Raw genomic sequence first — 14,390 nt, 5'->3', positions numbered from 1 at the left:
CTAGGGGGGTTCCTGGTAACAGGCTCGTTACAAGGAGGACATTGTCCAATGAGTCTAGAATCTGTCCCCATGGTGGCTCTGAAACATTCGCCCCTCCAGGAGAGCGGATAGAGACGCCGACCTACAGGTCAAAGGTCGCCTCACTCGTCCCGGCAGACGTAGATGCAGGTGCAGACGTCTCTGTGAGGACACCTGAAACGAAGCAGCCAGGACATATCCCATGTCCTCCTCACTGTCCACCTGTTCCAGGCTCCAGTCAGGTGATTGTGCTCCAGGGCTCCCCAATGCTCTCCCCCCAGAGGGGTGGCCCCCCAGGGCCTGCTCTACCGGGCCTTTAGGGGAATCACCAACCGGACCTCGAGCAACTACACCACTGACCCAAAGAAGAGGAGTTCTGTCTTAAATGAGCTCAGATGAATTCTACAGGACTGGCGTGTACGACCCCACCACGAGGTCATTTAATCCACCCAACTCCTGAAAAATTCAATATCCAGGATCACTTTTCTTTAGCTACTATGACAACCCTGCCAGGCCGACAGGAAGCCCCCCCCCCCCCACCCTCGCAGTTTAAAGGAGCGCAGGTACAGTTAGTGAGGAACTCTCAGCTGATTGGCTGGACTTGCTGCCGCTCCAGCAGTGATGAAGCTCTCTGGGGGGACGACAGCAAAGGTTCCCTCCTGCAGCAGGAAATGGGCGAAACCTCGCCTGAGGTTATGAGCAGCACGCCATCCTGAGGAGGAGGAGGAGGAGGAGGAGGAGGAAGCCACTCCTGATAGTCCAGCTGTAGGTTTCCTGTTGTGGGCCAGACAGCTGGGGGAGGACGAGGCCTCCTCGTTGGGACCGGCCACCCGTATCTTCAGCTGGGAGAACCTGACGGTGATTGTGAAGAGAGGCGAAGCGGAGCTCCGGGCGGGTTCTATCGCGGGGGTCCGCCTCTTCACGGCAGCAGTAACTCGGAGCGTCGCTGTGAAAAAGCCTGAAAATCTGCTGCAACTTAAAGTAAACTACCACAAAACTACGTCTCTCGTCTCCGTGGGTAAATCACTCAGAGCTGAAAGTGGACGGAACAGGCGGAACAGAGCAGTCGGGTCCGACAAGGAAGTAGCAGAAATGTTTTAATAGTTGAAATAAATACTCCTTACATGCAAAACACTTTCAAATACTATGAAGTCTGTAAATATACAGTATATGAGACACAAACGCACAGCAGCTTTACCCCAACAATGCAAAAATCCCTTTCTCATACAGCATGTGGTTGGCCAATCACCATCATCCTCCTCATCATCTTCATCCTCATCTTCATCATCAGGATCCCGGCTGCTGCTTTGACTTAAAACTGAGGTAAAAGGTTCAGGTGTGAAGGGTGTGGATCACGCAGCTGTCGGGCCCAGGCGGTCACATCCAGCGTGACCCGGTACCCTGGAGCTGGCGCTTTGGTTCTGGAGTCAGAATCCTGCGTTCTTCTTCTCCTCGAGGCGGAGCCGTGCACCTGTGCCGTGCACCTGTGCCGTGCACCTGTGCCGTGCACCTGTGCCGTGCACCTGTGCCGTGCACAGAACCTCACAGTGGTGTTTGATCACAACCCTAGCACGGTGTTTAGGTTCTAGACGCAGGCCCCTGCAGTGGTAGTAGGTGTTCCCCCATCGGCCTTGTGATACTCCTCCTGACACCCTGAAGAACAGGAGGGCTCCCAGTGAGTCTCTTTGGTTACGTGGGTTCTGGACAGAGAGCAGGACGTCGTGTTCCAGACTTAATTCACAGAATGCGAGTTGACCGGCGGGAGGGTCCTTGGAGATGAGCGTTCCCGGAGGGCCTGTGAGAGCAGCGTGCAGCCGTCGGACACGGCGCACGCCGAGTTGCGAAGGCGTTCGCGGTAGTCGGCCATCCTGGAGCTGCTGTCGGGATGCTGGGCCACGTCCCTCAGGCCCTGAGTGAGGAGGACGCACGCCGAGACCACGCTCATGGCCCCGCCCAACACCGCCGTCTGGACACCCTTGCCTTCCACGCAGATGCTAGCGGCCCTGCCCAGGAAGTGAGGCTCGGTAGCGAAGCCCACCAGGGCGTTGACGGCCTGGACCAGAGGAGCGCTGAACAGGACGCAGCGGTTCCTGGTCAGCTCGCTGGGCTGGGTTTTCACCTCTTTGACACAGGCCAGAAAGGCCGTGCCACTGGTGCTCATACTCTTCACGCTCAACTTGAATTGGTCCTTGGCGAAGCGGTCCCTGGACCGGTCGCTCGCCAGCGATGAGATGTCCGTCAGAGTCTTGAGGTTGGTGGAGATGTTTTGGGAAAGTTCCAGTAGGAGCTGCGGGGTCAGGTCCTGCAGGCCGGTGACCCGCAGGAGGCTGCAGCTTTGCTCCACTTCATGCCGACACCGGGTCACTTTGTAGCGGTCCACCAGGCCGGGCAGGCAGGGCTGGGAGCCGGGGGTCTCCACGGCCGCCAGGTAGGCGGCGTGGGCCGAGCACTCGGTCAGGGACACCACCAAGTCAGTCATTTCCAGAAGACGGTCTCCCACCTCGGTGAAGCGGCCCATGTTGAGCTGGCTCTGGATGTCGTGCGTGAGGATGGACAGCTCCTTGGTCCTGGCGATGACCGTGTCGCGACACTGCTCGAAGGTGTCGGCCACGGCGGCCCCCTCCGAGGTCATCACGGGCCGGGTCTCGCTGGACAGCAGCAGCAGGTCGGCCACCAGCTGCATCTTCCCTTTGCACGTGTCGCAGATGGACGACAGGCGCTTCCTGTGCTGTAGCCCACAGCTCGCCGCGTTCCCGGATCCCTCGCTGGACGATTTACCAGAACCACCAGTGGCCATAGTAGTGGGTGGGGGTGGGCTGGGGGGGGTCTGATTGTTCTTCCTAAAGGGTTCAGCTAGTTAGTTGACCAGTGGAGCACGCTGCATGTTGCTTCTCAACACTTTCCCAACATGCCAGCGTTGGAGCTGGCCCCCCGGGCTGCTGTAGGGTCCTTCAGAGTATAAAGCTATACATCCTACAGCAACACGCACCACTCCTGCTCTCAATGTAAACATGTAGGAGGAGGAAACCCTGATTGCTGCTGTCACTTCTGCTGGAACAAACTAACCCGCCATAAAAAAAAAAGCTCAAATATTAGTATTTCAACAGTCGATAAACCCCACAGCTTGTTAACACTCAGTGTAATCAGATCCCGGTTCCGACTCGGTTAATGTAAATGCCCTGAACACATCATCCAGCAGTCAGTCTCGTCACCATACTGGTCCATACTGGTTCAGAATTCACAGGTTCATATCGAAATCATCAGCCTCCTAGCAGGCAAAGTGCATCCTGAAAACCACTCAAATAAAGTTAAATATCCGTGTCTTCAAACAACATGCCCGGTTGGAGTCTTATCTGTCTTTTAGAATTCATCATTTGGTGTCCAGTGGCCCGAAGTAGCACCGACATGTTGTCCGAATAGTTCCCGAAACGTGTGCCCGGCCTGTCCGCCTCAAGCTGCTGACGAATGCGGCGCCGCCCGAGCGGCTCTTCTGGATCGCATACAGCCTGGTGGGTCGCTCCGGCACCATGGTTTCATTAGTCCCCCTGGTTAAAGTCCACCGAGCCGTCCTTTAGGCCACCTCCACGCGGGCCACGGCGGGATCCACCACGACGGCTCCCATCGGACGTGTAGCCGACTCCTCCGCGACCTAACTCGGGAGCAAAGTCCGTGTGGCCCCGGGTAGCTCCGCTGCTCATATCAACCCCAGACCCGATGTGCGGAACTCGACACGACCCCTGTGGAAAAGTTCCCGGCCGGGATCCGTGAACGTCGCAGGAAAAGCGGCCGTTATTCCCGCAGATTGAACGCGGGGCTGCGCGCTCCCGCTGCGGGACTATGAGGAAGCGGGGAGGGTGTGGTCGCGGTGGAACGGCTGCTGGAGGGACTCGGGCGGCTCATTGCTGGAAATTGACGCTCCGTCGCGTCCTTCAACGCAGATCCGGACTCTACCCGAGCGGAAGCTCCGGGCCGATCGAGGACTCCGGGAGCCGGAGAGACTTTGGCCGAGCGCTGTCACCCTGAAGCCCCCGAGCAGAGGGGCCACGTTGGTCAAGCTAGCGCTAGCGAGACGGCGCCCGGAAGTGCTTCAAAACAAAAGCACCGCGTTGTTACACACGTTTCGGAATTGGGGGGTGATTGCTTTATCACGGATAGTATCATATCAGCAGCATCGCAGGTTTGTATTTAAATGACACCTAGTTTACCTGTCAACCACATTTTAGCTATTTGTTGCTATAAGCATGCACACTACAACACCACTAAGATTTGTGGTTTAGTTACTGATTTACGACTATTTTTCCTGCTTGTATTCAGCACAGCAGCAATTCCTCTTGTGTGTGAATCCCCTAAAACACTTCAGACCACTTAAGAGCACTTCAATGGAAACAAAAGGCGTCAGGTTTTATGTTGCTTCGCTGTTGTGATACTTAAATCCAGTACTATTCGCGAGCGCACTACAGGTTACATTTTAATTGGTTATAAAGGAAGCTGTGACCAGAAAAAAGTCATTCAAGTTATTTATTAATCAATCTTTCTTGAATTCAGCTTGTTGACCTCCTGAAGGTAACTGGTTATTTTTGTAGCCTGTGTTTCTCCGTGGGGAGGGTTCCAGGGGCTACAGCCATGCTGCTGGACAGCACAGTACCTCCACCCTGTGTGGTCCTGCCTAAATGTTGGGTCCTACATGGTCAGCGTCTTGCTTAAGTGGAATACCTATAATATATTCTCTAAAATAAATAGTACAATAATAGCAAATAATGTGTCTGAAAGACGCACGTTTATGGTTCCTTAAACGGTTTTGAATTCGCCCAACATGATGTCATAATTCAAATAACTCTAAAATCCGGTGGGAACTCATGAGCGAGCTTGATTTTGAAAACCGTCACCGGGGGTCTGTTTCCGGTGTGCGGCCTGGCCACGCCCCCCGGCGTCTCGTGACAGGAAGTGGTCCTCGCCAATGAGCGAGGAGCGCGTGTGAAGATGTCGCCTGTGCTCGGACGGTCGCTGCGGCCGCCGCTGCTGCTGCTGCTGCTGCTTCTTTGCGCCCTTTTCCTCACAAATTCAGCCGCAGACAGCAAAGAGAAGCCCCGGAAGAAGAAGGACATCCGAGACTACAATGACGCGGACATGGCGCGGCTGCTGGAGCAGTGGGAGGTGGGTCGCTTGCTGCTCCTCCGCTAACCTACAGCTCTTTTACACCATTATCTCCACCCAGAACGTCTCCAGCCGCAGCTTCATGTCCCTCTCGGTGATGTTCTTTGGTAAAGGAGCCCCTGGTGGAGGTGTTGGATCACTGTTGGTTACTGATTACCGGGGACCAGGTGCACACAAGGCTCGTTAAAGTTATACAGCCTCTCCATTGTCCTGACTTTGTTCCTCGATGCAAACTTTTCAAGAGCTCCACGTTCAGTTTATTTCCAATAAAAAACCCACTTCTTTTTAAAACTCCACTTAGCAGCAAAACTGTTTTCCCCCCTTTTCTGAATGGGCGTCCCTCCAACATCCAACATGAAGTGAGTCCAAGTCGCTAATAGAAACTCAGCTACGAGCTTGAAGGTGGGCCGAGTGTTCAGGTTAGTGGCCTTCACGTGGGGCCGAGTGTTCAGGTTTGTGGCCTTCACGTGGGGCCGAGTGTTCAGGTTAGTGGCCTTCACGTGGGGCCGAGTGTTCAGGTTAGTGGCCTTCACGTGGGGCCGAGTGTTCAGGTTTGTGGCCTTCACGTGGGGCCGAGTGTTCAGGTTTGTGGCCTTCACGTGGGGCCGAGTGTTCAGGTTTGTGGCCTTCACGTGGGGCCGAGTGTTCGGGTTTGTGGCCTTCACGTGGGGCCGAGTGTTCAGGTTTGTGGCCTTCACGTGGGGCCGGTCCTCCAGGGCAAGGGTCCGAGCTGGCTGCATCCTCTCAATAGTGACGACCGATGTGCTTCTGTGCCGCAGGAGGACGACGACATCGAGGAGGGGGACCTCCCTGAGCACAAGAGGGCTCCTCCTCCCATCGACTTCTCCAAAGTGGACCCCTCCAAGCCCGAAGAGCTGCTGAAGTTGTCCAAGAAGGGCAAGACCTTGATGGTGTTCGCCACGGTGTCGGGCGAGCCCACCGAGAAGGAAACGGAGGAGATCACCGGCCTGTGGCAGGGCAGCCTCTTCAACGCCAATTTTGACATCCAGAGGTATGAAGCTAATCTGTTAGCAACCATTCCAAGCAGACGGGTGTGGTCCAGGAAGTGACCTTCTCTGTCTTTCTCTTCCCCCTCTGGAGGTTCGTGGTGGGTTCCAACAGGGTCATTTTCATGCTGCGCGACGGCAGCGTGGCCTGGGAGGTCAAGGACTTCCTGGTGTCCCAGGAGCGCTGCGTGGATGTGACGGTGGAGGGCCAAGTGTTCCCGGGGAAGGCTGCTCAGAAGGACGACGCTAAAAAGAAGAGCCAGGCGGAGCCACAGAAGCGCGCTGCTCCCCGCAAACAGGAGCTGTGATGGACACGAGCTGCTTCCTGTTTCTATCGCTTCAGACCTGCGGAGGGTCGCAGGAGAACTGTGGAACCCGGGGAACCATCACCCATCCTTCCTGTTGGACCAGAAGCCTCTTTGACTCATGGTGCTCTCTTCTTTGTATCTCTGTGGGAGCAGGTTTCCTAATAAAACCAGTCATGTGTGGGGGGGGGGCACTTTTGCTGCCTAAATACACACCTGGTGTTGCTTCAGATGCACCTCAGGATTCACTGATCAGCGTGATGTGACCAGTAAATCAGCCTTTGTCACGTATCAGTCGTGGTTTTTGTCCTCTTCAGTGTCCATACGGACATTTGGTACCTTTTGAGATTCGGGATTGATCTTCTCCCGACTTCTGAATCGTAACTAATTTAGCTTCTTTGTACAGATCTTTGTTGAAATGTCCACGATGCACTTGGATACAAAGTGAGCACATCCAATCTGAAATGTAGTTTCTTTTTAGTTTGTCTCTCGTGTCACTAAAGGACTTCAGTGTTCCACCACTATAAAGGTCCCTGGTCCTCCGAAGCCTTCTGTGTGCCCCCTTTTTGAATAATTCCTGGTGGGTCTGAACTAGCTGCAGGTCAAGGGTCAGACTTAAGGGCTACTGGGTGGGATGAGGCTGCCCAGATATATCCATGTAATCACGGACAACGGGACGTGTCTGGCATTTTTAGAGTTTCCTGGAGTTGGTCAGACGTCCGACGGAGTAAAATGGACATTTTTGTGTCCATCAGCATACAGGAAGCAGCGAATATGGTTCAGGAGAAAGGTGTTTGTTTCAAGTGGAGTTACATCTTGAAATTGAGATTTTATAGGTTCAAGTTGGAATCCGGGCTTTTATTCTGAAGGTCTGCGGGCGGAAGTTCAATGTATTTACTGCTGGGGTCAACTGGAGTCCCCACACACAGACTTTGTTATTAAAACATTAACGGATAATTTAAGCTCAGCGTGACAGAGACGTACTTTTAGTGAACTTTTAAAAAGCATTTTAACGCTGTGTTTAGCGACGGCAACATGAATCTCGGACAACTCTTATTCTTAGCTTCTCGAAGCTGATTGGCTAAGATAAACGGTGCCTCAGTGTCAAGTAAGTCTTTGTTGTAAGATACTTGTGCATTTCCACAGTTATTCACCTGTATCATCCATCGCCCGGCCCGTCTGCCTTTATATCCACTGAATCCTCCCCGTAGCTGAATGTTAACAGGAGCTAGCGAGCTGTCGCCGTTGAGTTAGTTAGCGTCCAGGCTAATGAGCGTTAGCATGGGTGCCGACATAAATAAAGGCTGAATCTCGGGGCTTTTCCAGCAGCTCCTCCGCTGTGTTCCCAGCCCAACCGGCTCTTTACTGTCCGCCTGTCCGCGTCGTCATTGTCGGATACTTTTACGTCTTTTAATGGTTGGTTCCCTCGGCCAAAACAGCGGGTTTGTCTGTCTGTTTGTTTGTTTGTTTGTTTGTGACAGAGCGAGTCCTCTTTAATGGGCAGTTGATGGAATCAGTGAGCCCCGAGTGACGTGTCTGTCCCCTTCATCTGCAGGTGCAGGAGAACCTTCGGAGGCAGAACCTTTTGGGTTCTCGTTCACCTTGACTGTGCAGCTGTGTCTGCAGATGCTGCTCCGCTATGACTAAGAGAAGCTCGTCCCTTCACATTGTCAAAAGGTGGGTTTTTATATTTTAATACTGGAGGAAGTATCCTGGCAGAAGCTAGCTCGGACCTTTCAAACCTGCGCGTTTCAGCTACACGCCTCCGTCTGGGAGTCAAATAGTTTTTAAGAAAGGAAGAAATGTCCTCCTAAGTTGTCCAAGGTGTCCTCCTGCAGGTTGAAAGTGTGCTTGGTGATCAGAAACTTTCAGTGGAATCTTTCTTTAAAGTGTGAGTATTTGAATCCCCGCATCGGTCAGACGGACGGACAGGTAGACGACTGCGACGTTAGCATGGAGCTAACCTCTGCAGCGCCCCTCATGGCAGCGGAGCCGAGGCAGTCGGCCTCTGGGAGGTCTCGTGAGGGGACGGGGACAGATTGTCCTTGATCCTCCCAGTGTCCAGCCGCGGACCACCGTGGTGCTGCAGGGAGAGACGGCATCATCCACCCACACGTGAGGCTCAGGAGAAGGTTTCACCTGTGGTCCAGAACCCGTCTCTCCTGTACCTTCCTGACTGGTGGCCCCAGGGTGATGGTTCTGGAGCCACTGGGGCCAGAGGCTCCTGCAGCAGACTGGGATGGCAGCAGGATGCCAGACAGCTGGGAAGCCCAGGACTTCAGGGGCCTTGGTCCTGGAGCCTTTCCCTGATGTGGTCCAGACCAGATTGAGCTGGTTGGGTGTCCTTGGTGACGCCAACATCCCATCTGCACCTCTGGAGGCCGGCCCAGCGACTCTCCCTGATGTGTCGGTTGTCAGAATCCAGTCTGGTCCTGAAGCAGACCTGAAGGCCTCCATGGCTCCTGCAGGCCAAACCCTGACCTGCTGATGAGCAGTGGCCCCCCAGAGGGTTGGGGGGCTGCTCTGAAGGCCTCGGTGTGACTCCAGACCAGGACCTGGGGGTTCTCTCCCCTTGTTGTTGTCCAGGTGGAGCCGCACTAGGGTCAGGACCTGGGTTTTAGCTCAGTTATTCCTCATGGACCTGGTCGACGGGCCAATGAGGCTCCTTTAAACCTTTGAACTCCCAGCATGCTCATATTAACAATAGTAATAACTTGCATGTCTTGCTTCATTATCCTCAACCTAATTGTCCTTGTGGACCTCGTCAGGATGCTGAACCATCACTGCAGGAGGAACCCTGAGCTTCACGAGGAGCTGCAGATCCAGGCCGCAGTGGCAGCAGGAGACGTCTACACCGTCAGGAGGATGCTGGAGCAGGGCTACTCCCCCAAGATCCGCGACGCCAACGGCTGGACGCTGCTCCACTTCTCCGCCGCCAAAGGGAAGGAGCGATGTGTGCGAGTCTTCCTGGAACACGGAGGTCAGAGTCGCTCTGTTTATGCTGCAGAGCAGCTTCATGTTGCTGTCAGTGCGATCCCCGCCGCTAGAGGGCGTCGTTGCCCCGGAGGGACAGCCATTCATTCAAGAGGGCGAGCTGAACCAGCTCTGAGCGGGTGCTGGGCTGCACAGAACCTTTCTGGGGGTCATTCCTGCTGTGCAGGTTCTGACAGCACCTCCGGCGCCCATCGACCCGCTCGTCTGGCCGTGGTCAGCTCACCTGGGGGTCAGCTCACCTGGGGGTGGGGGGCTGCTGTCATTGGCCGTGGTTAGCTCACCTGGGGGTGGGGGGCTGCTCTGTCTGACCTGCCTCTGCTCTCCTCTGCAGCCGACCCCACAGTGAAAGACTTCATCGGCGGTTTCACGGCGCTCCACTACGCCGCCATGCACGGCCGGGCACGCATCGCCCGGCTCATGCTGGAGTCGGAGCACCGCAGGGACATCATCAACGCCAAGAGCAACGACGGCTGGACGCCGCTGCACGTGGCCGCCCACTACGGCCGCGACTCTTTCGTGCGCCTCCTCCTGGAGTTCAGGGCGGAGGTGGATCCGCTGAGCGACAAAGGCACCACGCCGCTGCAGCTGGCCATCATCCGCGAGCGCTCCAGCTGCGTGCGCATCCTCCTGGACCACAGCGCCAACATCGACATCCAGAACGGCTTCCTGCTCCGCTACGCCGTCATCAAAGGCAACCACTCCTACTGCCGGATGTTCCTGCAGAGGGGGGCGGACACTAACCTGGGGCGCCTGGAGGACGGCCAGACGCCCCTGCACCTGTCCGCCCTGAGGGACGACGCGCTGTGTGCACAGATGCTGTACGCGTACGGGGCTGACACCAACACCAGGAACTATGAGGGCCAGACCCCGGTGGCCCTGTCTGTTAGCATGTCTGGGATCAGCCGGCCCTGTCTGGACTTCCTACAGGAGGTTACGAGTAAGTCTCACACATCCAGCCACAGGTCAGACACTCCCCCCACCCCCCATCCTGTTGCCTGGCAACCTTAAATGCTCCAGATACCTTTGCAACCATCCCAATGAACGTCCCAGTAATTTTCCTTGGCTCTGGCGTCGATATTTAGAGGACTAGAAAAGAAATAACTGCGTTTTTATTTAGTGCGATTCGATTTTAAACAGTTTCCGAGAAAACCCCCAGAACAAAGCTGAGTGAGGGGGGGGCCCAGTCGGCACCGAGGAGCCCGGGCTCTGGCTGTAGCCTGTTGGCTACGTAGGCTCCCGTTCTTCAGGTTCTGGTCCAGAACACCGAGGAACTGGGCTCAGGCGGGACCACGGGCCTCATGTCTTTCTGCCTCTTGCCTCAACCTGGCGGAGGATGAATGCCTGTGAGCCCGGCGCCGGGGGGGTCCAGAACCAACACCCGCTCCACCCTGAGCTGAAGGTCAGAGTGACAGGAGCCCCCGGCACCGTGGAACCAGATCCTCACATGATCCTCACATGATCCTCCTCCTCCTCCTCCTCTAGACTGATGCAGGACAGGTGACATCTTCAGGCTCTGTTTAACCAGCCTGAACCTAGACTACAGACTTACGTTCCCCTGTTCCAGGTTCTCAAAAAGCTCTTGTTTAGTGGACTAAAGCCGTGTTTAGTGAACAGCTGAAGGTGCTGCGGGGGTCGGAGGGGTGCAGGGAGGTGGTGTGGGTTTAGTCACAGAGCCGTTCCCGACAGGAGGAACATGAGAGCCCCTACCTGGAGCATGGTGATACCGGGAGAACAAGGGCCGCATTCCTCCACGGCTGTCTGAAGTTTGATATCAAAGAGCGGCGTGCTGATTCCTGCTTTCAGAGGCGGCCACCCCCAGTAGATCACATGTCCGCCAGCTACCTCCTGCTCCATTCACATGCCAGCATCAAGGGCTCCCCCCACCCGGAGCGGCGGCTCCTTTCACGCGACGTGTAGCTGATCCAGACTTTAGGAGGGAGCAGATGTGGAGCAGCAGCACCTCTCGGGGTATCAGCGTTACCCTTTCACCTGAAGGGCCCTGGACTCCTCGCTGAAAGGACGTGTTGTGGTCCGAGGGTGGACAGGCTCTGTCCAGGCTGGACGCTGCCTACGGGGTCCTTACAGGGACATGCAGACGAAACGGGCGCCATCAGGACAAAGGTTCTGACCGTAAAGCCGCGTTGGGGTTGGGATAAGCAGGAATGCTGTGATGTCATCGTCTTCTTTCTGTGTGTAACCGATGTCTCGTTGCTCTTCCAGGGCAGCCTCGGACTCTCCAGGACTTTTGTCGAATAAAGATCCGCCACTGCATCGGCCTGCAGAGCCTGAAGTCCCTGGAGGACCTGCCCATTGCTAAAGTCATGATAGACTATTTAAAACACAAGTTTGACCATTTGTGAGTCCGGAAGCGGAAGCGGAGCAAAGCTCAGCCAGACTATGCAATGACTCCTCCCCCTCAGGTGGTCGGGCCCAGGGTCTCCATCACCTTCAACAGGTTCCATCTTCCTCCTTCTGGCCTCCAGCTCAGCTTCCCGGGTCGGACACTTGCAAAGGATCCGACCTGAAGACTATTGTCGGTTCTGAGTCGGTAATAACATAGTTCTGTTGTAATAAATGTCAGATTGTGACCTGAGGTAGCTCAGAGAGTCCGCATTAGTGAGCGGAGCGGAGCGGCGCTGCTAACAAACACTGACCCTCTGAGGGAGTAATCAGAACCGAGCCTGACCTGCTGGGATAACCGGGCCCAGACGGGAGCCGCTCCCATCTGCTCATCCTTCACGTCCAAGCAATAAGAGGGAGGAATGAGTGAGAACAGGAAGCTGGAGCGGACACGCGGGACCAAACAGAACCCTGAGCAGGAGGCCTCGGGAGTGGGCCGCTTCAGAACCAGGGCGTCTGCAGGGTGAGGAGGACCTGCACAGACCCATCTCTCAGTGTGGGACGGGCCATTGTCCCTCCGTCCTCGTCCACCGAGGACGCTAACGCGCTCCCAGGAGCTCCCGTGTAAATACGCCTGGTGGATAACCAATATTTTTGTAACTTTATTTAAGTCGTGTTCTCTGGTGTTCTTATTGTATTTAAATTTTGCTAAGTGTCCTGGTTGTTGTGTGTGACGCCAGCGTTCCGGGGGGATGGGGGGGGGTCCAAACATCCCAAACACTGTTGCTGTTGTTGCTTTTCTTTTTGTGCATAGCCGGAATGCTAATGAGTAGAGGCGGAGCTTCTCAGGTGGCCGTTCCCTTCAGGTAACCTGCAGAATTATACTGTGAATTTGCATTGGGGAGTGAAACCCAGAGAGCTGAGGGACGGGTCGGTTGCTCTCTGCATGGTTAACCCGCCCACCCGCCCGCCCCCGGTTAGTCCCGCCTCCAGTTGCTTCCCTTCACGTTTGAGCGCACGTCTCTTTCCGAAGCCGTGGCGCCGTTTCTCCGCCACGAGTGCCCGCTGAGATCACGAGACGCAGATCGATAAACGGCTGTTGCGTTTCGCCCGGCGTCCCGTGTGGGGCGAATGTAACCAAGTCTGAGTGTTAGTTTATTTTAACCAACAAATAAAACAGCCATTTCTGAGGACGCCTGCTCGCTGCTTCACTACAACCACCTCAAGACGTCCACAGAGCAGGAAGACCCAAACTGTGAGTGTCCCTCAGCGTCGAGACGAGTCAAAAACACCCTCCGAGAGGGTGGGGGGTTCAACTCCTGGTCGCTGGTCCAAAACTACTGCTAGACCTCGTCTGGGGGGGGGACCAGCCTTCACACATTGTGGACCCAGAAAGGGACGAAGTGGTCAACCTCCCCGCTGGGGTACAAACTCTATGGGGGCTGGTCATCGCGGTCCACCTGTGGGGTGGGCTGGGTGGTTCCGTGGAGGAGGGGGTGGACCCCAGCAGGTTTGGTGGCTCGGCCCATCGCCGTTCCTCTACTTTATAGCTCGCTATAGAATAAAGCTTTAGCAGATCCGGGTCAGGTTTGCTTCCTCCTCAACCTGGACTTGTCTCCTTGTTTCTTCTGGACCAAGTGGACATTCATATCCTGTCTAATCCATTTTCTATGGTTTGGGGGACTAGTTCTAGTTGTCTGGTGAGAGCCAGTGCATGGAAACCTGGACCACAGTCAATGAAACCCCGGTCCCAGTAAGAGAAGTCCAGAACATTCTCCATTCTGGTTGGAGTTGTGACATATTTCTCCAGATGTGGTAGCTCTGAGGTGATGTCACACCTGTTAAAACCCTCCAGTAGAAATCCTGCTTGGGTTCCTGTCTGGTTGACCCTGGTAGGGCCCAGAACCGCGCTGATTCTGAGGCCAGATATGAACTTTTTAACCTATGGAGGAGGTTTAATGTAAAGGTGATTCTGTCTCCTCTATTTTACTATTATTATTATTTTACCATCAAGACTTTGGACAAAGGCAGCTGTTGTCATCATAATTGTGGGTTCTCCTGATAATTTGGGCCGTCCTGGTTCTGGAGACGAGCAGCTCCCGGGGCTCAGCTGAGTGACGTTCTGCCACCAAATACCATCCTGACAAAAACAAAGAGGCTCTTTCTGGTGGTTCCCAGCCTCTGCTGCCATAACCACCTGTTAGGTGCACGGCTTTATTAAGACTTCATATTGTGGTGAAAAGAGCTTCTGTCAGATTCACAGCCCAGTGAAGCAGAACCCAACCAAGGAATTTCCTCCTCAGAGGAGATCCAGGGCACCGGCCTCTTTCCCAGTGAGGAGCTGAAGACGTTGGCAGGAAATAGAAGAAATGTTGCTCCGGATAACTGAAGACTGGGCTTTAAAACGAGGAACTCCTTTTGTTCCACAGTGTTGCTGAATAAAACTGCAAATTGCTCTGATCTGAAAACACAAAGAATTCTCTCAGTGCTGGAAACAGCCTGAGTAAAGAGGCCTGAAGGACCTGAACTGGTGAGAACAGGCAGAGTTAGAACCTCCTCACATCAAAGGGCT

At 54.9% G+C, this 14,390-nt stretch overlaps 3 protein-coding genes across 4 annotated transcripts; 2 read left to right on the top strand and 1 right to left on the bottom strand.

Moving 5' to 3' along the window:
- Positions 1-1,102: 1,102 nt before the first annotated feature.
- On the bottom strand, positions 1,103-4,087 carry LOC115248478 (talin rod domain-containing protein 1-like). Its single transcript, XM_029832241.1, has one exon. The coding sequence runs from the start codon at positions 2,813-2,815 to the stop codon at positions 1,751-1,753; it is 1,065 nt and encodes a 354-aa protein (XP_029688101.1). The 5' UTR covers positions 2,816-4,087; the 3' UTR covers positions 1,103-1,750.
- An 872-nt stretch (positions 4,088-4,959) lies between these two features.
- LOC115248479 (LRP chaperone MESD-like) lies at positions 4,960-7,028 on the top strand. Its single transcript, XM_029832243.1, has 3 exons — positions 4,960-5,172; positions 5,952-6,184; positions 6,274-7,028. The coding sequence occupies exons 1-3, from the start codon at positions 4,999-5,001 to the stop codon at positions 6,485-6,487; spliced, it is 621 nt and encodes a 206-aa protein (XP_029688103.1). The 5' UTR covers positions 4,960-4,998; the 3' UTR covers positions 6,488-7,028.
- Positions 7,029-7,076: 48 nt separating this feature from the next.
- Positions 7,077-11,888, top strand: LOC101061377 (ankyrin repeat and SOCS box protein 7). 2 transcript variants are annotated; one of them, XM_003976707.3, is made up of 5 exons: positions 7,077-7,592; positions 8,040-8,161; positions 9,253-9,464; positions 9,810-10,415; positions 11,699-11,888. In XM_003976707.3, the coding sequence occupies exons 2-5, from the start codon at positions 8,124-8,126 to the stop codon at positions 11,836-11,838; spliced, it is 996 nt and encodes a 331-aa protein (XP_003976756.2). In that variant the 5' UTR covers positions 7,077-7,592; positions 8,040-8,123; the 3' UTR covers positions 11,839-11,888. The 2 variants fall into 2 exon arrangements, with proteins under 2 accessions (XP_003976756.2, XP_029688102.1); XM_029832242.1 differs by lacking the exon at positions 7,077-7,592 and adding an exon at positions 7,641-7,900.
- Positions 11,889-14,390: the final 2,502 nt, after the last annotated feature.

Source organism: Takifugu rubripes, unplaced genomic scaffold (genome assembly GCF_901000725.2).
Source record: "Takifugu rubripes unplaced genomic scaffold, fTakRub1.2, whole genome shotgun sequence".
NCBI lineage: Eukaryota > Metazoa > Chordata > Actinopteri > Tetraodontiformes > Tetraodontidae > Takifugu > Takifugu rubripes.
Note: the sequence above shows the minus strand (reverse complement) of the source record. Positions and strands in the feature narration are given on the sequence as shown.

What these genes read in the sequence shown, in the direction of transcription:
- LOC101061377 (XM_003976707.3), top strand. Translation starts at nt 8,124, where the DNA reads ATGACTAAGAGAAGCTCGTCCCTTCACATTGTCAAAAG. An exon ending in TCCCTTCACATTGTCAAAAG is followed by an intron (nt 8,162 to 9,252) that starts GTGGGTTTTTAT and finishes GGACCTCGTCAG; the next exon opens with GATGCTGAACCATCACTGCA. An exon ending in CTTCCTACAGGAGGTTACGA is followed by an intron (nt 10,416 to 11,698) that starts GTAAGTCTCACA and finishes TTGCTCTTCCAG; the next exon opens with GGCAGCCTCGGACTCTCCAG.
- LOC115248479 (XM_029832243.1), top strand. Translation starts at nt 4,999, where the DNA reads ATGTCGCCTGTGCTCGGACGGTCGCTGCGGCCGCCGCTGCTGCTGCTG. An exon ending in GGCTGCTGGAGCAGTGGGAG is followed by an intron (nt 5,173 to 5,951) that starts GTGGGTCGCTTG and finishes TCTGTGCCGCAG; the next exon opens with GAGGACGACGACATCGAGGA. An exon ending in GCCAATTTTGACATCCAGAG is followed by an intron (nt 6,185 to 6,273) that starts GTATGAAGCTAA and finishes CCCCCTCTGGAG; the next exon opens with GTTCGTGGTGGGTTCCAACA.
- LOC115248478 (XM_029832241.1), bottom strand. Translation starts at nt 2,815, where the DNA reads ATGGCCACTGGTGGTTCTGGTAAATCGTCCAGCGAGGGATCCGGGAAC.